This window comes from Fusarium subglutinans (genome assembly GCF_013396075.1).
Source record: "Fusarium subglutinans strain NRRL 66333 chromosome Unknown NRRL66333_c0000033, whole genome shotgun sequence".
In the NCBI taxonomy this organism is placed as follows: Eukaryota; Fungi; Ascomycota; class Sordariomycetes; order Hypocreales; family Nectriaceae; genus Fusarium; species Fusarium subglutinans.
In genome coordinates, this window is record NW_023502096.1 from 177,485 (window position 1) to 199,718 (window position 22,234).

General features: G+C 48.6%; 9 protein-coding genes across 9 annotated transcripts; 5 read left to right on the forward strand and 4 right to left on the reverse strand.

Annotated features, from left to right (window-relative positions):
- Nucleotides 1-458: 458 nt before the first annotated feature.
- Nucleotides 459-2,445, forward strand: FSUBG_3867 (transporter; the record flags this gene model as incomplete). Its single annotated transcript, XM_036681794.1, has 5 exons — nt 459-556; nt 607-1,373; nt 1,425-1,964; nt 2,012-2,237; nt 2,292-2,445. 5 exons carry the CDS (start codon nt 459-461, stop codon nt 2,443-2,445), a joined length of 1,785 nt encoding a protein of 594 aa, XP_036540645.1.
- Nucleotides 2,446-3,470: 1,025 nt separating this feature from the next.
- On the reverse strand, nt 3,471-4,316 carry FSUBG_3868 (uncharacterized protein; the record flags this gene model as incomplete). Its single annotated transcript, XM_036681795.1, has 2 exons — nt 3,471-3,971; nt 4,044-4,316. The coding sequence occupies 2 exons, from the start codon at nt 4,314-4,316 to the stop codon at nt 3,471-3,473; spliced, it is 774 nt and encodes a 257-aa protein (XP_036540646.1).
- Nucleotides 4,317-5,245: 929 nt separating this feature from the next.
- On the reverse strand, nt 5,246-6,510 carry FSUBG_3869 (uncharacterized protein; the record flags this gene model as incomplete). Its single annotated transcript, XM_036681796.1, has 2 exons — nt 5,246-6,160; nt 6,214-6,510. 2 exons carry the CDS (start codon nt 6,508-6,510, stop codon nt 5,246-5,248), a joined length of 1,212 nt encoding a protein of 403 aa, XP_036540647.1.
- A 1,103-nt stretch (nt 6,511-7,613) lies between these two features.
- FSUBG_3870 (uncharacterized protein) lies at nt 7,614-8,768 on the forward strand (the record flags this gene model as incomplete). Its single annotated transcript, XM_036681798.1, has 5 exons — nt 7,614-7,650; nt 7,705-7,759; nt 7,818-8,258; nt 8,307-8,645; nt 8,693-8,768. 5 exons carry the CDS (start codon nt 7,614-7,616, stop codon nt 8,766-8,768), a joined length of 948 nt encoding a protein of 315 aa, XP_036540648.1.
- A 466-nt stretch (nt 8,769-9,234) lies between these two features.
- FSUBG_3871 (uncharacterized protein) lies at nt 9,235-10,179 on the forward strand (the record flags this gene model as incomplete). Its single annotated transcript, XM_036681799.1, has 1 exon — nt 9,235-10,179. The coding sequence occupies one exon, from the start codon at nt 9,235-9,237 to the stop codon at nt 10,177-10,179; it is 945 nt and encodes a 314-aa protein (XP_036540649.1).
- A 1,593-nt stretch (nt 10,180-11,772) lies between these two features.
- Nucleotides 11,773-14,291, reverse strand: FSUBG_3872 (uncharacterized protein; the record flags this gene model as incomplete). The annotated part of the gene is made up of 2 exons (XM_036681800.1): nt 11,773-13,800; nt 13,857-14,291. 2 exons carry the CDS (start codon nt 14,289-14,291, stop codon nt 11,773-11,775), a joined length of 2,463 nt encoding a protein of 820 aa, XP_036540650.1.
- Nucleotides 14,292-15,387: 1,096 nt separating this feature from the next.
- Nucleotides 15,388-16,875, forward strand: FSUBG_3873 (uncharacterized protein; the record flags this gene model as incomplete). Its single annotated transcript, XM_036681801.1, has 1 exon — nt 15,388-16,875. The coding sequence occupies one exon, from the start codon at nt 15,388-15,390 to the stop codon at nt 16,873-16,875; it is 1,488 nt and encodes a 495-aa protein (XP_036540651.1).
- Nucleotides 16,876-17,739: 864 nt separating this feature from the next.
- FSUBG_3874 (endothelin-converting enzyme 1) lies at nt 17,740-20,012 on the reverse strand (the record flags this gene model as incomplete). Its single annotated transcript, XM_036681802.1, has 2 exons — nt 17,740-19,808; nt 19,868-20,012. 2 exons carry the CDS (start codon nt 20,010-20,012, stop codon nt 17,740-17,742), a joined length of 2,214 nt encoding a protein of 737 aa, XP_036540652.1.
- Nucleotides 20,013-21,376: 1,364 nt separating this feature from the next.
- On the forward strand, nt 21,377-22,104 carry FSUBG_3875 (uncharacterized protein; the record flags this gene model as incomplete). Its single annotated transcript, XM_036681803.1, has 3 exons — nt 21,377-21,552; nt 21,610-21,916; nt 21,967-22,104. The coding sequence occupies 3 exons, from the start codon at nt 21,377-21,379 to the stop codon at nt 22,102-22,104; spliced, it is 621 nt and encodes a 206-aa protein (XP_036540653.1).
- Nucleotides 22,105-22,234: the final 130 nt, after the last annotated feature.

Consider the following 22,234-nt stretch of genomic DNA (forward strand, 5'->3'; position numbering starts at 1 on the left):
ACCTCAATGCGACCTGCCCTGCGTGTACCAAGTCTCTGTACGCTATTCCCCTCCTATGCCCTGCGTGTGCCAATTCATTCCCTCCAGTGTTCCCCGCCCGTGCCCTGTGTGTTCAAATGCCCTGCGTGTGGCATCAGCAAGTCAGTACATTCGGATTGGCCAATCGGGTAGTTGACCCGAGTACACTAGCAGCTCTTTCGGGGGTAATTGTCCAGTCTACCGAGATCCGGCACTTCAGGAACATTCTTGTTTGTCTCATCTCACATGATGTACCATCCTATGCGGGGTGGAATCATTCAGGCTGGGGTGGAAGTGGCGCCATTCTAAGAAGAGTATGGAGCGAAAGTTGATACTCTGATCGACGAGTATAAAAGTGGCCCTTGTGCGCTGATGAACAGACATGTTGTTCAAGAGCAATCAATTGTTTATCAGCACTTTTACAAGCTTCATAAAGCAGTATGGACCGCAAGTCTGATATTGAAGATCACCTCAAGCATGATGTTGAGCACATCGACCATCTCACGCCGCAAGACTTTACTCGAAATACGAACGCCAAGTATGTATCTCGTCATGCAGTAGGCAGTTGCTGACATCGTCAATCTGCAGAATTCGCAATCCTCTTGCTGGCATATCTAGAGCTGACTTGCGAACGCAAGTCAATGCCTTCTGTGAAGACTATGACTTCCAGGACAAGATAGAGGTCTTCTACCGCGGTGCACTGGCAGCTCAAAACCCAACAGAGTACGAGAACATCGAAGAGCTTACTGGTGATGACAAACGCGTCCTACAACGGGAAGTGACTCATAAGTGGCATCTGCCTCGTACTCTCTACTACGGCATTGCTCTTTGCTCTCTTGGATCTGCCGTTCAAGGCTGGGACAACACCGGAGCAAACGGAGCAAACCTATCGTTCCCGCAAGAATTCGGTATTGAACATAGAACCACTCTTATTGGTGTAATCAACTCTGGGCCTACTCTCTTTGGTTTGTTGAGTGCTTGGGCAGCAGACCCTATTAACAACCGCATCGGCCGCCGAGGCGCCATCTTCTTGACTGGACTTTTCTGTATCTTTCCAGTACTTGCTCAAGCCTTCACTCAAAACTGGTGGGGACTCTTGATCTGCCGTCTCTTCATGGGTCTTGGAATGGGCATCAAGATCTCGACCATTCCTGTTTACTCCGCCGAGATTGCTCCAGCATCCATCAGAGGTGGCATCGTCACGAGCTTTCAGCTATGGGTTGCTTTCGGCATTTTTGTGGGATTCTGTTCGAACCTGATCTGGTATCGCATTGGAGATCTTGCTTGGCGCTTCCAGCTTGCAGCTGCGTTTGTCCCAGCTATCCCGGTAGTTATCCTTGTTTGGTTCTGCCCTGGTCAGTATTTACTCATGCTATACCCATTTAAGACGCTAACGCTTATTCTAGAGTCCCCTCGCTGGCTTATCAAAAAGGGTCGCTACCAAGACTCCTTCAAAGTCTTCTGCCGTATCCGCAACACGGAAATGCTAGCAGCCCGAGACTTGTACTACGCTCATCGTCAAATTCTCGAGGAGAAAGATGCCTTTGGAGGAAAGACACTCGCTCGCCGTATGTGGGAGCTGGTAAGCGTCCCTCGCCTTCGACGAGCTACGGTTGCATCCTCTTGGATCGTCATCTCGCAGCAATTCTCCGGAATCAACATCATGGCATTTTACTCGTCCACAATCTTTGCTGCTGCCAACTATTCCACCAGGGACTGTCTCCTTGCTTCCATGGGGTTTGGCCTTGTCATGTTTATTTTTGCTTTCCCTGCCGTTTATATGGTTGACACCTTTGGCCGGCGAAATCTGCTGCTAGTTACCTTCCCCAACATGGCGTGGTGTTTGCTGGCGGCAGGATTCAGTTTTCAGATCGACAAGGATTCTAGTGCCAGAGTTCCACTTATCGCTTTCTTCATCTATCTCTTCACTGCCATGTATGGACCTGGTAAGTTCACTTTTCTATTAGCAATCTGCCAGAAGCTAACTGTTTAGGCATCGGACCGCTACCTTCTATCTATTTCTCCGAAGCATTTCCACTGTCGCATAGAGAGATTGGGTCTGCCTTCACCATCTGTGTCAACAACGCGGTTGGCAGCGCCTTGACTTTGACATTCCCATCCCTTCTTGATCGTCTCGGACCAACTGGTGCTTTCGGCTTCTACGCAGGCCTCAACGTTGTAGCGTTTATCGTGATATTCTTGATTATTCCAGAGACTAAGTGAGTAAATAATGGTGCGATCTGTTATGCTTGTAACTGACCGAAGTGTTCCAGGCAACGTACTTTGGAAGAGTTGGACTACATCTTTGGGGTTCCGACAAGACGCCACGTCGCTTATCAGGTTCGACATTGGCTACCTTGGTTTATCAACAGACATATCTTTCTCCAGAAGTCAGCTACGCTAGAGCCGTTGTATCAGCTAGATTGAGATTCTGCAGACGAGGAAGCGAGAAAGCGGGCACGCCAACATTGTAACTAGTTTCTTAGTACTACTATATGTTTCCTTTGACGCCTCCACTGGGTGAAGCCAACCGATTTGTTATCAACGAGATGCTTACAACCTTCGACACAATATCTGATATTTGGTTGAACAGAAGTCCAGTCATTGTTCAGCCTAAGGTTCAGTTAATAGAATGTGTCTAGAGTGATGTGATACTTCTTGATGATGGGGTCGCAGGCCCTAGAACCGATATGAGACCCGGTCAGAGTGCTTAGGCGACAGTTGATCCCATCGGGAGCCATGGTGCTAGCTTTCCAGGTATATCGCTGGTATTCGTCATCTGATATGACCGGGTGAACGAGAGCTAACCCAAGAAGTGAAAGACGGATAAACCAAGGAGACATTTTGGTTGGACACATTCGACGATTCTGCCTGTCGATTGAGACTTGCTGATGCAGCAGGTGTATTTAACGTTGAGTGCCCCAAAGCTCACGCTGCCATCATGCCTAACTGTACCTACCAACAGCTACCAAGGCTCAGGCCGGGTTGAATGGGCAGAAGAAATGAGACCCACTCAAACGTGTTGGTCGTTGCAGATTATGAAACAACCTGCCCACGTGCAAGGCTCTGTGCCCCAAACCACTTTGTGTCAATAGAACGGAATGGGGCAATGTTGGCAATGCCGGAATGAGTGGGGGTTTCGGCTAGAGAGGGTGGTAGCATGCCAGAGGTTTGCACTGCCAGGTGTATCCTTGGACTGTGCCCCGGCTCAACATCTTGTATGAGTCAAGACTTGAGGGATCTTCTGTACAGTCAACTCCACACGGACCCATCTGGGTTCATTCACTCCACTGGTCTGCCGGGGCGACTGAGATTAAGAGTCTGACTTCATCTCTGTAGGGTCCGTGATATGACTGACTTTCGTCACTAGTATGCATTCCCAGTGGAACAGATCATCTGTGAGAAAGTTTTATACTGATCTGACGACTGTCTACAGTGGGCTCAGTACTAGCCTAAGGGCCCACGTCGTTTGGTAACATTTCTTCCAATATCTGCCAGATCCGACGTCGGTTGGTAAAGCCGCCGGGTACGCTGAGGCCAAGTTTATCAAAGCTCCATATGCCTTTGTCATCCTCAAGTGCTTCGCTTGGTGAGATCTCGGCTGGACTCATAATCTGCCGTGTAATCTTCTCCCAATCCCATTGTAGTGATTCTGAGTCTCGTGAGACAGCCTTGTCATGAACAGCTTGGGCGTCAAGATCCCAAAGAAACGGCACTTGAAGAAGTACCTGCCTCCACATGGACTGTGGCATGATGTAATTACATTCCAGGTGGAGAGGCGCTTGAGCGACAAATGAGCAAATGAGATCTTTGACTTCTTGTGGCAGACTCTCGACGTGCTTCCTGAATTTATTGAGGTTGTTTGGTAGTCGATGAACAGCATCTCCTGCCGGTGCTAAGTTTTGGATGAGGAGTATGCTCAAGTCTGGGATTGCAACAGGATCTTCATCCCACTATAAAGCAAACATTGATCGACATCAGTATGCGATTCCTGAGTTTCTTGTTAAAGGAGGGCTTGAACTTACCCAACCATCCCAATGATCTCCACATCTGTAAATATTATGTGACGGGATGTAATATCGTTCAAAGCCCACTGAAAACGGTTGGCCCGGTTGAGAGTTGGGAATTGGGGGAGTGAAATGCATGCCAGCCTTGCAGGGATCTTGATTAACAACCCTAGCACAACGGCGTTCAAGAGTAAACCAGAGGTCCCCAATGGAGTTGACTTTGAGACACAAAGATGTTCTCATAACGCGATTCGCGAGATCTTCGCAAGCTGAATGTATTCCAACATACATTGTCCCCACCCGTCCCAAAGGATCGTCTGATTGTTTGTTGACGTCGTAGGCTGTTTGAGGACATACCTCGCGATCCTCGCGAAGTATAACAAGAGAACCGCGATTGGAAGTGGCTTTGGCGGTATATCGAGCGACCTCATTGCTAGTTAGCTACCCTGAGATGCGGAGGTGGCCGTGACAGGTCTGGCCAATGGGGACCAGCCAATACGACGGCATCGGCCTTCCAGTCCTCCGCGCCGCCAAGGACGACGCCGCAAATGGTACAGTTGATGCAATCAGGGTTATGCGCCATGAGTAGTGAGGTGAGAGGAAGATGAAAAGTAGAGAGTGGTGAAGTCAAATCCCAGAATACAAAACAAATGCTCCAGGCTAGGGTCGTGACGAAAGTACGATAGTGGAGACGGAGAATGATGCCGAGAACAACCTTGCGCTGAGTGTTGGTTCCGGGGTCTAAGGAAATGAATGACACACAATAAATGAAACAAATTGGCCATTCTCAGCATAACACAAACCCCTCAAAAGAGCAATCTAGCCAAGGGTATCATTTCAAGCTTGCTCGAACTCTTTGTGAGGGTTGCGTATGAACAGCGGACTACGATGATTGTATGCGTTGTATGCGTGTTCCCATCGATAGCTGTGATTGCTCCGTCAAAGGGATTAAGCAGGTTGGGTCGAGAGCAATTGCATCTACGCACGAGTGGCTATTGTGAGGCTTACTTGGAGACCGTAATATTGCTGAATATAGTTATGCATTTATAAATGAACATTTCATGTCTAGCTTTGCGTCTTGTATTTAATTCCGGTCTCTTGCGACTTAACGTAGCTTTCTCGCTTTTGCAGATGAGGAACGTAAGAGGAATGTTCATATTATGCTAGTATACAATTCAAACACCAGAGCTAACCGACCAGCACTCGCTCTGTTTCAATGATTACATGACCTTCATTCCCATAGCCGTGTTGCTAGCCATACCAGCCAGCTCAAAATGCTGAACCATCTTCGCCGATCCAGATCCACCTGAGACATCCAGAACAGTGACAGCAGCCTGAGTAGTACCATTACCAGGTGAAAGAGCGTAGAGGAAGTTCCCAGAAGCAGCCAAGTCGATGAGACCAGGGTCACCGTTGCAAGACAAGTCAAGCTCAGATACAACGCTCGCATCGTCAAGGCTCATCTCGACAACCCGGTTGCGGCCGACATCTGTCACGAAAGCAGACTTGGTAGCGGGGGAGATGGCAACCCAGCACGTGGCGGTCTGCCCTTCGACTGCGCCCTTGGCGGCGGTGGTGGCTTCGCAGCTGTTGGGATCGACATCGAGAATGGCTGCGCCGAAGGAAGCGTCTGTAGCAAAGACCTTAGATGTTCCGGGGATGACCTGCGAGCCAAAGAGAACGGCTGTGCCTTCAGGTGAACTGCGAGCATCTTGCTTGCTCACAGCCGCGACTCCGTTGCTCATCTCAACATTCGCGACGGAGATAAAGCCAGTGTTGTTCACAGCAGGGTCGCCCTTGACCATGGTGAACAGCATGGACTCATCTTCTGAGAAGAGGACTTGTGAAAGTGTGTTTGTAGGTCCGGCAGGAGGAGTTGTTTGACCGAGGTCGATCGTTCGTAGTTCATCCATGGCACCGAGTCCTTGTCGCGAGAAGCTGCTACAGGAAACACCGGCCTTGGCACCGGTTGAACCAACACAAACAAGTCCATTCTTGGCGGAAGCAGCGACAGTGTTGGGGAACTCGCCGGGGACTTGGACTGGTTTGCCAACCATTTGTAGTTTCGTGGGATCGGACCGTGAGACTCTCAGCATGCTGAGAGTATTGGAGCCGGCGTTAACAGCGAAGATGTTCTACACCGACGTCAGCAAAGGTTGATGTTATTTTTGAGGAATATTAAACTTACGTTGCCTGCAATTGTCAAAGCAGACTGGCTGATCAAAGCATCAGGTGTAGCCGGCTTGCCCTCAGCGTTAACAGCTACAGAGCCTGCACCTCCAGTCATGGTGACTTTGCCCTTAGACAGAGTACCATCCTGGCCAATTGGGATCGCGAGAATACCATTGGCCTCCTCATTGGTGAGAACATAGATCGCCTTGCCCATCATAGCGTTGCTATTCATTCCGGGCTTGCATGCTGGGTGGCTGCTCGCTTCCTGCGCAAGCCAGAGTAAAGCTGGGAGAAAGAATCCTGGAGAGAACATGTTGATTGATGTGTTGGTGGTGAATTATGTAAGAGAGTGTGGAAGAAAATATTAAAAGGCAGGCCTGCTGCAGAGAATGAATGAGAGAAGAATGTTTGAGTGATTGAATGAAGATATTGAGTTTATTGAACGCGTCTGGGTCTTCTTTATAGCTATCTCTCATCCAAACTCAACATCTCCATATAATCCATTTCCAGGGATAAGGTCTCAACATCGAAGTAATCTGAATCTCCTCTTTAGGAAAGGCCTAATTCTTATTGCAACATAAACGGCCAAATCGAAAGTCCCACTTCCTTAAATCTGAAACGATGCTGAAGAACCATCCACAGTTCGGAAACAACATAATGTGACTTGGTTGCCGTGCTGCCGGCCAAAGTGAAACCGGGGTGTGATGTCCCCCTGTTTAGAAGTCAGATCTGTGCTTTTCGACTGTGTAATCACGATTTCCATTTTGGAAGCGCTGTGACTTTGTTTGGGGACTTTTTCCATGGTAAAAAAGAAGCAATTGATATAATTGCCAGTGCTTAGCCGATCGTTGTAGTATACTAACAAGTCGATGGTATGATGAGTGACCTTATTGTCGGCGCGTAGGAACGCGATAACAGGGATGGAAATGGGTGCACGAGCATATGGATAACCTTATCATACAAGGTTAACATGAGTTACTGTGATCAACTTGACAATTGTGGAAACAAATGTCGTGAAATTACCAATGAGGCTATTACTGATCCTTGCAAATATCAAGATTCTTTCTTGGCCACTCGGTATTCTCCTCGAGACATGATATCGCAGGCCTTTTCGCTAGTCCCTCTCCGTGTCAGGGCTGACATGAGTAAGACGAACCTTTCCCAATCAGGAAATTCTGATATTCTCATCTTCAGTGCCCCAAAATGAGGGGACGACGCCGAAACGCCCCTGATACAAGGGTCTCACTCAGCTAGCGCTCACCAGGGCCAATAGGAACAATGCTCACCCGTTGACTAATCTTGGATAAGAAACAAGAATGAAGCAGCTGAACTGGAGTCGTTGTTCTCTTCATCTTTGTTGATCTTTCATCATTTTTACCTTTTTCGCGTTCCCTCCTCGCTCGCGCCAATCTCACAATGGCTGATAGAATCTTCCGAATTTTTAATCCTGGCGGTTCGTTTGAGTTTCTGCTAACCCTTGTTTGGACAAAATACTGACCATGGCCAGAGCCCAAGGAGAATCCCGTTGAGAGGCGGAGAGCCCAACTACGACGTGCTCAACAGTAAGACGTTCCTTGGACACTGTCTTATATAACCATTTTTAACACCCCACTCTTTTAGATCCTATCGTGGACGAAAGGATAAGTACGCCAGGACCTTGGAAGAAGAGCTAGCCAAGTCCCGATCCCGGGAAGCGGAACTCGCGCGAGAATGCGAACAACTCCGTGCAGGTCTTCAAAATGCCCTTCAACAACTATCTCAAGGTCCCAATTCCACCGATACTGGGTTCAGAGAGATCAACTACCCGATTAATGACTACGCTACTCCATCCAGAACCACAGGGTCGTCGAGCGGCGCTTCGCCGATGTACCTTGGTGACCCAGGCTACCAATCAGTGGACATTGTACCTTCTCCACAACTGATATCACCGTCTTCGTTCGGAGACTTCTCTGACCCATCCGAAGGCCATGGGGCTCCCGTGTTGTTCAATCAAGGGTACTCGAGCCATTCACGTGTAGGCGAAGTGGATCAGATCATTGCAGGCATGGAGTTTGTTCTTAAGTATGCCCCTCCAACACTCCTCATCGAGTCTCTGCTGACACATACTAGAATTGAAGAGCCTTGTCTGGGTCATCTCCATGGCGATCCCAAGAAGCCAGACGAACCTGGCAACCATACCTTGACTGCGACGGCCCAGCTCATGGCAGCCTGTGGCGATACATCACATACAAATAACCCACATCTCCCTTCGTCCCCCGCCTTTGGAGGTACTCCATCATCTATGCTAGAGCGGCTTTTGACACTGGCGCCCGACCTGTCGAATGAGGATGAGATGACGCCGATCCAGGCCTGGAATGACATCCGGTGTCGGCCAAACTTTCGCGGGTTTAGTACGAGCAGCTTGGGTAGCCTTGCGGCAAAATTGATGAAGGCTGCGAAATGTCACGGGTAAGTTCATTCAAGTCTAGTGTTCGAAGGTAGCTAACAGAGAACAGCTTTGGTGCTGCGATTAAGCGATCTGTTTTTGAAGGTCTAGTCTACGAGACTCTTGTTACTGGACAAACCTTTTAGTCGTGATATCTTTACGGCCCTTATCTAGACTACTGTATCATATTTACATTCTAATTCGATTTGTTCTGTCATGCCTAGGAACGCCCTTTCATCTGTGCATATTGTTCGTAACTTCGTACATGGGAATATGCGGTCTCTGTTCTTGCAGCTGCTCGGCAGCTGTTCAGGCAACAGCCTACGATATCAATTGTTCGCTCTACATCCTTGGCCACTGCGTGACTTTAGCTTAGCAGTGGCTCTGGCAAGCTCAAGGCGACAAGTTCAGCTGTGCAGACAAGAGCTATGTCTTTCCCTGAGTGACAGTGTCACTGTTCATCTACGTATTTAATCATCCCCCATCGATCCTATGCTTCTTCTCAAATTCTCTATCAAAGACTTCTGTCGATACACTAGACTATAACCATCTTGTCAGAAAGAAGCAACTTGCGAAAACCTTTATTCAGATTCATCGGACAACTGATTTACCATGGATGAGTTGATTACTCGACGGTTAATCTTATTGGACGAATTGGCAGAAATCGATGACACTATCGCGATTTATCGCCAGCTCGCTAGAGATAACGGAGACAATGATGATTACGTCGGTCCGTCTCCCTCTTTCGTAGGTGACGGCAACGGCAACGGCAACGACGACGACGACAACAACAACGATATCCAAATTTCGTTTGACTTCTCTGGTGATAGAATGGATATCTTCCCCGAGGGCCCAGGCTCTCCAAGCACTACCTCTGATGACGAGGATGTGGAGATCATCACGTCGTCACCCAAAGAACCTTCAAAGCTGTCACTTCGTGAGACCCCGTCAATTGTATACTGGCAAGGTTCGCGCCAGGACCCGAGGCTCAAGTCAGACCAGTGGCTTTGCGAAAAGCCCAAGGAGTCCTTCTCACGAGACTTCCTCCAGGAAATCGGCACACAACGCTTATGCAACACCCTACATCCCAAGATTTTTGTCATTATGCTCGTCCACCCCAGCGCTGCGAATTGTCCTGCTAGCAAAGCCTGCGACCACTGGGAGTTGCGCTGGGATGACAGACCCCGCCGAGAGCCCGGAACCCTTGAGCTGGAGCTGATCTGCCTTGATCGTCGTGATCGCGGAGATTTTATCGACCTCCTTGGCAAGAAGTTGGTTCTACTTGATAAGGACCATCCTATCCCCATCAAATGCGCCCCATGTTTCTTGTTCAATTCTCTGAAGCCTGACTTTAGTAGTCTGGATGGAACTCATCTTGATGTGGTTTTGTTTCGGATGCTTCAGCCTGATGATGGAGAGGACGAGAATCCCGTTGAGGAACGGGATGAGTCAGAAGGTATCAATCTTGATTACCCCTGTGAAAAGATTGGTTGGACCGAAGCTTATCGGTACATGGATCGCTGTGGCCGTCGGCTCGTGACTTTGACAAATGAGTGAAAGACGGACCAATGACTTGTGAGCAGGCTCTATCCGTTGGTGGCTGGTGGAGGCTATGTTAGGAGGCAATCATTTGTCTAGACGGCGTTATGGTTCTGGAAGTCGTGATAGTTGGTCTGGATGGATTTGACGGAGTGAAAAGTCACTATGGGAGCGCGCTGCACTTGTTCTTTTTTATATGACTATGGTCATATCTTTGATAGTTCTCTTATAAATGTAGAACATACAACATGATTTGCAAAGCAATCAACTATCGTGACCCAGTTTCTAGTGACTGGTAATGAAACTTATACCGTTCCATTCGAAAAAGACATTTTCCCATTGACTTAGTGAGGTGCTTATATAAATAATGTCATTGGCTTTAACTGAAGCAATAAATGCAAAAAGCCCGTGACAGCTATTTTGATGCTATCGCTGTCTTCGTAGGGACATAACATCTGTATAACAGGAAGTACAAAACGATCAGGCGATCGAATTGCTGTAGAAAGCCACCAGACTACGTACAATTAGAGTAGTCGACCTCACATATCGCTCCCAAGTCTTAAGTAAAGTTCATATTATCTCCCTCCTGGCCTGAACATGCGTTCTTCTCGTCTTGAGGTTGCTTGAGCTTGTATTTCACCCAATGGCCAAGCTTCTTCGAAAAGCCGAGGTCATAAGTGTCATGGCCCTCAGGCGATAAACGGTACTTATGAATTCATATTTTGCTTGCCGTGTTATACCCAGGCCTGCATTTACAGCCCCCCACTTCAACCATGTCTTCTCAGTTACTATGCTTGTCGCGGATATAATCGGTACAGTTCACTCCGATCAACAGATTCAATTCATGTATCGTATCATCAAGTAAGTGGTACACGTGAAGATCAGTGACATGGGTGTCGTGACGAGACGATTTCATCATACTGCTCCCAAGCCACGGCTGACCCGCGTTGACAGTCGTCTCCTCCCGACCTTACCTACCAACCCGCCTTGTCTTCTCTAGATTGGCGAAAGAAGGTAGTCCAGATTTAGGCACGCTATGCATGTATATAAAGTGGCCTGACACTTCATCAAAAATGGAGCTAGTAGAGCCGGGCCGTCACAGCTTCGATTCATGTCTACACAAAGCCACTCAACTTTATTCAACCAGTGGCGCAAGTACCGAGTAATGTCTTCTCACTTTTTATTATTTCAGGTACGAGTAAGCAACACACCTTCATTTTTTGGAGCCAATGTCACTCTACGGGCAGATGATTACCAAGCCCGGTATATCAGTCATCGAGGTCTATTGATGCGGTCAAGACATATGAAATCGGAGGAGCCTTTGCCGAGGTATGCAAAACCTTGCCCATCACGCCACACGTGAAACTCGTTCTTGCAGTCATCGATGCATTTGCCGTAATTTTAGAAGAATTTCGGAAAGTGTTTCTCCAGTCTCCCGCTCTGCATCGGTGTTGCATATGCCTGTGGGCGGATTCCCCAGTCACTGGTAGAACCTTGGAGCTTTCCCGACGGGAGGCATACCCGGACCCTGGTAACATTCTTCCAGGAACATGACTGTTCATTCTTGAGTCCCTCACCAACCCAAGAGCATGGTCCTCTGCGAACTTATTCTTAATACTCATCGTCTTCGTCTTCATCATCTTCATCGCCAATTCCACCGTGTATCCTCCCCATATGCTCATAACAGTCGTCTCCATCCGTAAAGGTCTTCAAGCAGAGCCAGCAAATATGCGTCCCACAGGCCGTGCAATTTATATGATTGCAGCCTGCATCCTTCTGTATGTGCGTGTTACATTTCGGACAGTCTTTGAACCCCAGCTCTTCCTTTGCTTTGAGAAGCTCTGCCATGCCACCAGACTCGTCACCCTTGTACTGCGCGCATGTCTTTCTCGGGTGCGAGGCATTGCAGCTCGTGCAGGTTGCTGTCATGCATTTAGCGCAGGTAAAGATTGGCGGGACGCTTGTTTCTGGCTGGGCGATGCGGTAGACTTGAGTGCATTCGGGTGTCGGACAATAGCGCAGCTGGTCTTGATGACGGCGCATATAAGAGGCGAACGAGGCATCCAAGACGCTCTCAAAAATCTCTGAAAGGAGCAAGTTCTGAATCTCAAGTAGTGGAATGGCTTTTTTACAGTTTCCTTGGTGTCCAATGCATTTTATGGAGAATTCGCCGATCGTAGATGCTTCTACCTGACACATATTCACAAAGCATATCGTGCAGTACACATGGCCACAAGAAGTTGCGAGTGCTTGGTCGGCCTCACAAAAGCAGACTGCACAGTCGCCTTCGGCAGCCTGGCCGGTGTTTGGTTGCTCAATATTGTGTCCTGCTGACCGGGGCTGTAGTTCTTGCAAAAGCTGGTCAAGTGCTTCACATGCTGGCACAAATTTATCCTCCGGGCCGAATACTCGGAATTTGGAGGATTTGATGTCGCGGATGATAACAACACCAAGGTCCCGCTCGATTTTCTGAAGCATCCAATATGCTCCCCTATCAGCTTTAAAATCAGGAGACCATAGGTTCTTCCCATTCAGAGTCATAGTCGTTCCATTGATGATTTGCTCGAGGGCCTCTTTTGCTTGCGTAAAAAGTTCACGATCTTGGCTCTCGAGCTTCAGAACTCTGTAGCCACGCTCAAGGACCGAAGAAAAAGAAACGAATTGTCGATCCCAATCTTTTCGCAGCGATTCGATGGTGTCTTCAACAACGCCATAGACCCGAGTCGAAACCCTATACTTAACTTGATGTACGTGCTGAAGGTAGAGCTTTCCTGATGGATTAAATGGCAACCACGTCTCGTTTAACTGCGCGACGGCATCCAGCGCTTCAGACTCCTCGATAAACCGGGCTTGTGCCTTGACTCTCCTTGCTGTTGGGCTCCCAAACACTTCCCATTTTTCCAAGGCGCCTATATCGTATAGCAAGGACTTGATTATAGTCGAGTCGATATCCACGTCTGTATCGTAACTTGAATCTCCCATGCGAACCTCATAGGGTTTTCCAGACGCGGGGAAGACGTTCATGATATCCTCTGGAGGCATGGTAGCCACCAGGCCTTCCAACTCCATCTGCCATGGCCCATCCTTTTGCGTGGCATGCACTGCAACGGGTATATGGGCTGCGACTGGCAAGCCAGCGATGGTAAGTTGCTGATTTTTGAACTTGTAATACGCATCAAATGCTTCTGCTGGATTCCTGAACGAAAGAGTGGCGTTTTTTGTCGGTCTATGCCACGAGCAGCGGACGTTTCTGCTGTCGATAAGGCCAAATGATGATCCTTCTGGTAACGGCACAGGAATTTGGGTGACTTCTAAGTCAGGTGCTTCAATACAGGTGCGTAATTTCCAGCAGGCAGACTTGGCAAATTCTGGGTCTTTGACTTTGACGATTGCCGTTCCGTTCCGATTCTTGACGAGTTTGATGAAATTGATGTCGCTTAGGGAAACGCTGATGCCTACATCAGCCAGCAGCTCTTGCACCGACCGTGCTGACGACCTCGAGGGCAGATGGCGCATTTGGATAGCGGAAAAGTCTGATAGAAGAGTGACATTCGTGACAGCCGCTCCATCTCTGAAATCTACCCAAGCACCTCCGATCTCGCGAGTCCACTGATCAGTAAGGAGGTCTGGGAGGTCACCCTTGGAAACATCATCAGCATTCGGGTATATCGCATCATTGCGGTACAATATCCTACCTCGGGTTCCTCCGACGGCGCATCGTGAGCATATATGCAGGTGGCTCCTCGTTTACAGTATCCTTTGGCAAAGAAGCGACATGTCTCTTGAACAGGTCGGGGTCCTTCATGAGAAAAGCGACAGGCTTCGCCGTAAGAGCATATGCCTTGCGCGTAGAACCGACAAGGTTGTCTTTGACGACGATCTGGTCGTCGGGTCTGAGTCGCTGGTCCTTCGTGAGAAAAGCGACAGGCTGCGCCGCGGAAGCACAAACCCTGCGCGTAGAATCTACAGGGCGGCCTATCGCGATGCTCCGGGCGCCTCGGCCCACGGTTTTGTTCTCGAAGTGCGTCGACTAGCGTTTGAGTCTCGTGATTTTGTAGGCGTAGCTGTTCGAAAAGCCATGGAAATTGCTCCTCTGTGGCAGCAGTGGGACGCACAAAAGTATTGCCCATGCTTGGAGATGGGGGTTGTTGTCGCGTTCAAACTCTTTGCGATCAAATGGAAATTGTCATCGTCATTAAATAGTAAATTACGGTGGCGTTGCGGTGAATGTTAAAAGCAAATAAACATTACACAAAGCGATTCGGAGATACTGCGGCTAACAGCAGGACTCAAGCTCAAGGTTTACACGGTATTTAATGCTTGATCCCAGGTGACGGATAAAACAATTCGGAGTGAAGATGGAATGCTTTGATTTGGTGTTTGATATTGAGACTGTTTGAATGATGCTAGAGGCCGATTGTTTCACTCAACGCGTGACGCGTGTTTGTAACACAGTCAGTGATTAATGTTGATCTGCAAGCTTTACCCCGCAGATAAGATGATGTAGCAACAGCATGCGTGTTCATCTCGTTTCATGGTTGATGCCAACTCTGATGCAGCGTTTGGGCATGACTGCCGCAGAGAATTGGGTTATGCCACGCATTTGGATGAGGTGGCAGTGAGTGGTTAAGTGCCCAAGCTCAGCAAGCCTAAAGGCGGTGAAGCCTTCGCCACATCATGTGTTGGCAGCTGGAAGTCGAGAGAATACTTGGGCAGAGCATAAATGATGCGGTCAGTAGCATGCTGATAGTGTATAGTGAGATGACTGTCTAATATTGTCGCAAATCTGATAGTCCCGTTTATTTTACTCACCGCTCAACCCATGTTGGGTCAGCGGGTCTTGATCATCTCTGACTGGCTGTAGTCGGTCCAAAAAAAGGGGCCTGGCATGTGCCTGACATATTTCTCGCTTAGGTAATGGTGATCCGAGTTCTTGGATAATTCTTAGCTTTGAATCTACCCGAGATACCTTTAAACCCGCGATCTGCAACGAGCCAGTCAAGTCAGGTCAAGTCAAGCAAGCTCATTCACTCACTGATCCGACTACTACTGTACCTGCACTAGCTACCTCTCTTCTCTTCTTTCCTGCCCTTCAAGGGACATCCTGGCTGACCGCTCACCTCGGAGCCTCAACGGTCGCTCAGACCATACCCCAACAGCCCCGCACCTCGGCGCAGCAGAGCAGAGCAGAGCAGAGCACAAGAAAGCAAAAAGCCGCCTCGCAATATGGGCTCCAAGAAGCGCAGCTCGGCCTCAGGCGAGACTGGCAACGCCACTGATGCTTCTTCCTCTCGCAGCGGTCAACCATCCCGTAGCCTCAGGAGGAGAGCCGGCGACATTGTCAACAGCCTCAATCCGGCGGGCGCTGGCAAGGGCCCCGACGTGACGCAGCAACTCGCTGAGATTCCTTTCAACGCCGAGGCCTTCCTCCAGGCGAAGGCTGCTCAAGCCAAGGCGCTGGATGCCGAGGCCAGTGAGCCCGGTGAGGGCGATGATGTCGTCGAGGTTGAGTATGAGGGGACTCGTCCGTACGTTCCGACGGTTCACGCTCATCTCAAGGGCGTCGACAAGGTTTGCCGAAACGGGGAATGGTCGAAACCTCTTCAACGCTTCCTGACGAGGCTTCAGCTCGGTTCAAACAATCTCAGCGTCATTTATGACTCAGACCTTGAAAATGTGGGGATTGAACCTCCCGAGGAGACCGAGTCTTGGGTCGAACAGAGTGAGCCTTCCAAATTCGCTGGCCACGTCTACAGATTCCTTGGCCGCCAGTGTCGATCCGCCTCCTCAGATCGCCATCTCTATGTCCTCTATCACCCCGATGCCGAATGGCATACCGACTTCTACGAACTCCTACAGGACAAGCCTCTGCCCAGCAACTTCCTTGGCTTCTCCGACAATCTTGATGCTCTCGTGGCTTTTGTTAGGTTCATCCGAAAGCGCCTCGGCAAGCGCGCCAACAACGCCATGTTCCACCTCCTTATCCCCTCATCTCGACCCATGTCCATCAGAGACGCTCTTGAGTTCCCAGATCTGGGCGATCTGGTCATTCACGGTGAGACTCACGGCGGTAACAACTACGTCTGGGTCAATCTACCCACTTCCGACGACTACCCCGCGAACCTGCTTCTGAAGCATGTTGAGAACGCCGTCCGCGGTGAGAGCGAATGGAAGACGACAGCGACAGTCAGCACAGCCATAGGAGGATTAACGGCATCATTGGCTGGCGCGGCTTTCACCCTCAGAGTCAAGGGGGCGCCCTTCCCATCCCTTAAGACCTTCGGAATCGGAGCAGTCTGCACCACCATAGCCGCCCGAATCAGAGGCGCAGAGTACCTCCCCCTAGCAGTCCTCGGCATCGGCGGACTCTGCACCACGATAGCAGCATTGCAAGTAAACAGAGGCCTGAGCAAGCGCATCCCCAGACTCATCGGCGGCAGCGACACACCCAAGGAGCCCAAGGCCGAGCCCGAGAAGGAAGATTCAGCAGCCAGCGAGCAGGACGAGAGCAGGGACGAAACCCCCCACGAATCAGATGTCCTTCCCGAGCCAGAGCCGCCAGTCGTTCCAGAGGAGCCATCCAAGATCAAAGACGACTCGGACGCTCTGTCTTTCGTGAGCAAGGCATCCAGCACGAGCAAGTCCTCGAGCAGCAAGAAGCATCGACGAAGTGAACGCAGTGAGCGAAGTGAGCGCAAGCGCAGAGATAAATAAAGCATGGAAAACTATAAGGTTGGAAAGACAGAACAAAGTACAAAGTACACTGACAGACAGCTGGACTTTTGATGGTGTATTTTTTTGTTTTTTCGAATTGAATACGCTTCGAGTGCTGGTTTTTTTGCTCAGTTCTTGGTTTTGATGAGTTAGAAAAACGCACAAAAGTAGAAATATAAATTGAAGACCTCTACTTGAAACGAGGCTGTTGTGTTCAAACTATCCTTTCCCAACATGATATCACCTACTATGTTGACGATCCACAAGGTTTAGAAAACGTCACGCGAGCTAAGTGACTCAGAACTTACGACCAGCTTGCAGTATTAAGGAGAGTTTTGAGTATGTTTTGAGTATGTTTTAAAATAATAGTCATATTCTCTGATTTTTGTAAAATTTCCATTGCTTACTACTCATCTACCTACCATTATGCTAATTGTTCGTCGACATTCGATTGACATGAAACTCTTAGCTGTAGGGTAGTCAGCCCAACGGAAGAATGGGCCAAAATTACCGAGGTTCTGTCGTCTGTGGATCTCCCTCATCAGAACATGGAGGTTTCTAATTTTAGCATTTCTGTCAGATTCCTTACGGCTCATTCAATTGGAGCTTGGCTATCTTTAGCCATATCCACTTCAATGCTGGAACCCACTAACCCGAAAGAAGACAATCTCGAGATGTAGGATTAACATCCCTCTACTTGAAACTCCGGCATGGAATGAAAGGATTATGATAGAAACTTATCAAGAATAGACTGACTGAGATACAAGTGATGACTAAATACAGATGAGTTGCGGGACAAAGCTCGCGGGTCCATCAACATCAGTAGAGAATGCAATATACGATACAAATAACAATTCCAACCATCTACCATAGCTCACAAACAGGTTTCTTCTGAGGACATTTGAACGCCCGCTGGAAATCAGCAGAATTCTTCACCGGCAACAAAATTCTGGCCTGGTTAGGACTGTGCTCATCCGTCAATCCAGCAATGACCTGCGCAGGTTTAATGTTCTCGCACCAATTCTGGCCCCATTTGACAAAGAACAACTGCTCATGAGTGAAGTTGCCAAGTCCAGGTAGGTCTTGCGCTTTTCCATTGTCTTTTTCCCACTTCTTCCAAGCGGCAAAACTAGAGAGAATACCACCTGCGTCTGCAACGTTCTCACCCAACGTAAGCTCTCCGTCAATCTTTTCTTCTTCTCCATCGGGACCAGTGATGGTAAAGTTGCCGTATTGCTTGACAAAACAGTCACTAGACTTTTTAAACCCTGCTGTAGACTTTTCATCGAACCAAGCGCTCTTGTTACCCGTCTTGTCAAACTGATGGCCACTGTTATCGAAACCATGGGTGATTTCGTGCCCAACAATACTTCCCATGCCGCCGTAGGTAATGTATGCGGGATAGCCAACACCGTAGATGGGAGATTGCTGGATACCCGATAGGATTACCATGGTGTTTCCTGAGGGTTGATGGAAGGCATTGGTGGTGAGAGTGCTAGACGGGAACTTCTGTCGATCGACAGGCTTGTCAAGGGATGCCCAGTTCTTGGCAACCCGAGACTTCGCGAAGGAAAGAGCATTAAGGAGCAAAGACGACGTGATCTCGATATCAGAATAAAACTTCTTCACAACCTTTGCGTCGGTGACATGGGGGGAGGTTGGTAAGCCAATCTTGCTCGTCATGGCGCGCACTTTCTCCACCGCTGTCTTCTTAACCTTATCAGTAGCCCAAGCTCTGGTGCCAATGCGCCCGATAAAAGCCTCCTCAAGATTATCGATGATCTGAGATGTGAACTTCTTAGCATCAGGCGTAAAGTGCTTATCTGCGAAGAATCGGGCGAGGATCCAAGTCAGACCGGTAGGACCGACGAGCTGAGAAGCGACTTTGTCGTTGGCAATCCAGTCAACGCCGTTATCGAGAAGGATTGCGCATCGCTGCCAGCGGGGTGAAGGACTACCAGGGTCTCTACCTTGCTGCTTCATTTTCCACGTGTTGTAGGCCTCAGTCTGTGGAGAGTCGACATAGATAGAAACAGCAGCGATGGCTTTCCAAAGGAAATAAGTTTGGATGACCAGTGGCGGAGTCTGGGAGAACTTCTGCGAGATGTTGTAGTACAGCGCTGCGGATTCGAATATGATCCTGGAATCATTGAACCCCTCTGGCGCCAATTGATCAATAACGTATTTGAAGTTCAGCTGTGGAGCGAGCTTTTGGATATCGTTGATAGAGACGTATGGAATCACATCAGGCGTCTCTTCCGTATCTTGTTCCTGGCCCGCCTCCGTTGCATTTGTCTCTGGGGCGGCCACCGGCTGGAGTGAGAGTTGAAGGGCGACGACCGACTCCATCAAAGTCTGAGCCCCACCTCTCGTCAAGTTGACAGGATGAACAGAGTAAATAAGCTCGCTTGCAATCTTGATGAACTCAAACATATCCTCGGGAGTAGATGGAAGACCAGAATCCGTGGGTGGCTGGATGCCAAGTGCCATCTTGTCTGGGTTCAGCGGCTCTGCGATCTGTATGAACCTCTGCGTCGTCTCGATGCCCAGGCTTTCAAACAGAGTAATCAGCTGACCAATTCCATTTGAGTGATCATATACAGCTCCTTTCTTTCCGTTACCGGAAGCAGGGAGTGTCTTTACAATAGTCTTGGCCACTTGTCGAAGTTGGCTGAGACCCTCTTCCTCATGGGCCGTTGTGTTCATGCAGACTTGGTAAGCTTCCTGCATCTTGACAAAATTCTCTTTATCAGCCTTAGTCTCCTCTTTGGTGAGATTGACTGTTATCCAGCCTGCGTCTGGGCCGGAAGGGTAGGGACCCTCGAGAACGCGTCGAACGAGGTCGTATACGTGATATTGGACAGCTCGTAGGACATCGACAGACGCTGCGCCTGCTGGGATTGGGTTGCGTTCTGCCCAGTTACCGCAGACGACTATGAAGACATTAGCTCACCGAAAACTGGCGAATAGAGAAGAAGCCTAAAAGACGTACGCTCATCGAAGTCGGTGCATGGATCAACCTTTGCATGATTTGTAGCCATACTACCCAGAATGTTATCCGCAATCTCAATACATGCTGGAGTCGTGCAGAGGTCGTTGGCGCCATAGCCAGACGATCCACGAGGCAAGATGCCCATATTGAGAGGAAAGAAAAAAGCGAAGGTTATCGGAGAATAACGAAACAAAAGGCACGAAGAGAGTACCGAAACAGCTCTGACTGAGTTGGTGCACCAAAAGGAATGAACTGAATCGATGTTCTTATATACGTATATATACAGGCTTAAACACGTCCTTGAGGCTGTGCCAGGTCCCAATAATCAAGCTCATAAGCTCGTAAGATTAAATGCCCTTCCATTGGCCAACTCACCCGTGCTGACAGACATCGCGCGTACGAGGCCAGTGGCCCGAGGTCCCATTCTAAATGGCGATCGAAAAAAACAGCCAAACGCAGCGTAGCAGCCACGTCAATGCGCTCGAAAGTAGCAGCTGAACAAAGTATAGCGAAAACTGCTGCGGTCATCATTTCTGGGACTTGGGTGATACATGCTTCTTGGCAGTGCCTAATACCAGTCGCAAGCGCTTGTTCAAAAGTCCTGGGTGGGGGCTGAATTATTAATAGTATCCATAAATACAGCGGTCAGCTAGTTCTGCATATTTTATGCTTATTATGATGGTATGGCTTGCTGTGGGCGTAAGTTGAGGCAGGCTGGGTTGAGCCGTCCAATAGAGGTCGACGTGGATGAGGATAGCACCGTCAGGAGACGGGCATAGGAGGCAGCAGAGTGGTTTTGTGCATAGGTAGATCTCGCCGCTGATGGAACTTTTGAGGCTGAGCCGGCGAATAAATATGGTAAGCATAAATACAAATATTCGGGCTTGTCATACGCATATTGCTGACACTCGTGACCACAGAGACGGTCCGGGCTATGACTCGGTGGAGACCAGAAGTTCGTTTAGCATGACTCGAGCCTTGACTCCACGAGATTCAAACACAGTCATAAGTACGATGACTGTCTCTTTGCTCAACTGGCCCATGATCTATCGCTGATTTTCTATTATATTTTTTGTGCAAAATAAAAAGTAGCAAGGACTCGATCTCGCGAAGTGAACAGATACTTGTATTGCAGAGTAATGCCCAGTCTAGTAAGAGTAGTTAGGCTAGTTTGTTAAAGTCATGGTAATTTAATAGATATAAGACGGTATAAACTCCTTTAGATTTACTTGAGACTTCTATCTCGGAGTTAAGTCCCTTTTAGAGTTATTAGACACAAAAGAGGAAATATTTAAACGCAGGATCGCCGTCATACTCATTTCGTGTACAACTCAGCCTCAATTATTTTGACGAGTGAGTCTAACCTAATCTAGCAGTAACTGAACGCACCGAACTATCCAAGATGGTTCAACTTCACAGTATAAAGATAGAGCAATGTCCAGAGGAATGAAATTAAAAAAACATTCGTTTATTAAACCATTTCTTACTATTAACTACCGCTCCTTCAAAATGCAGACCTTCAACATTCTTTTCATCACTCTTGCTACTGCAGTAGCTGGAGTTACTTCTTCCTCCAACTGCCCCCCCTTCCCTGCCTCAATGACTCCGTTCTCCTATGGCTTCAAAGAGCCGAAACCGCCTACTATCAAGCCAGAATATCAAGCTCACTTCGTACAGCATAAGTGGTAGGTGGTACTCAAAACATGTAGCTTACTTTGCTCCTGACTGACTTAAACACCTAGGAATGGCGAACTCTCGCATATCACAACTGGCTTCATCCAAAACTCCCCATCTAAGGGCTTTGTCCGAGCTGACGAAGCCTTCGATGGTGTTCTTGCATCTTCGGTTTTTGACTATTCCAACGTTACCAAATCGGGCTTGGTTGACAACACCTTGACTACATATGATCCCAAGAAGGCCAAGCCAAGTGTTTGGAGAGGATATGTGAACTCAAACTATCCTATCCTCAATAAGACAGTCTTGATTGATAATGGGGCTGTCTTTGAGGGCTTTGTGAAGAGGGATTTCACTCCATCTCCCGTTGCAGCAGTAAGCTTTTCATCCGCGCCTGAAGAGTGATTGCTGACTATTCATTCTAGTGGAGCATCATGTACCAAAATGCAGTGCCCGTTACTGTCTTCGTCAACGAGTGTGGTGTTATTGTTGGTTACGATTACTTTGCGCCCGAGCTTCGTACCCGGGTCATCATGGAGTTCTTCAACATTCAGGCCAAGTAGGCCGTTCAATGTAATTGGTGGGGTTTTTTTGCCGCGATGAGGTTTTCCCCAGGTAATTGATGTTTAGAGTAAAAAAGCGGTCGGACAAAACAGCACCGTATTTAGAAAAAGAGTTCTTAGTCGAGTTACA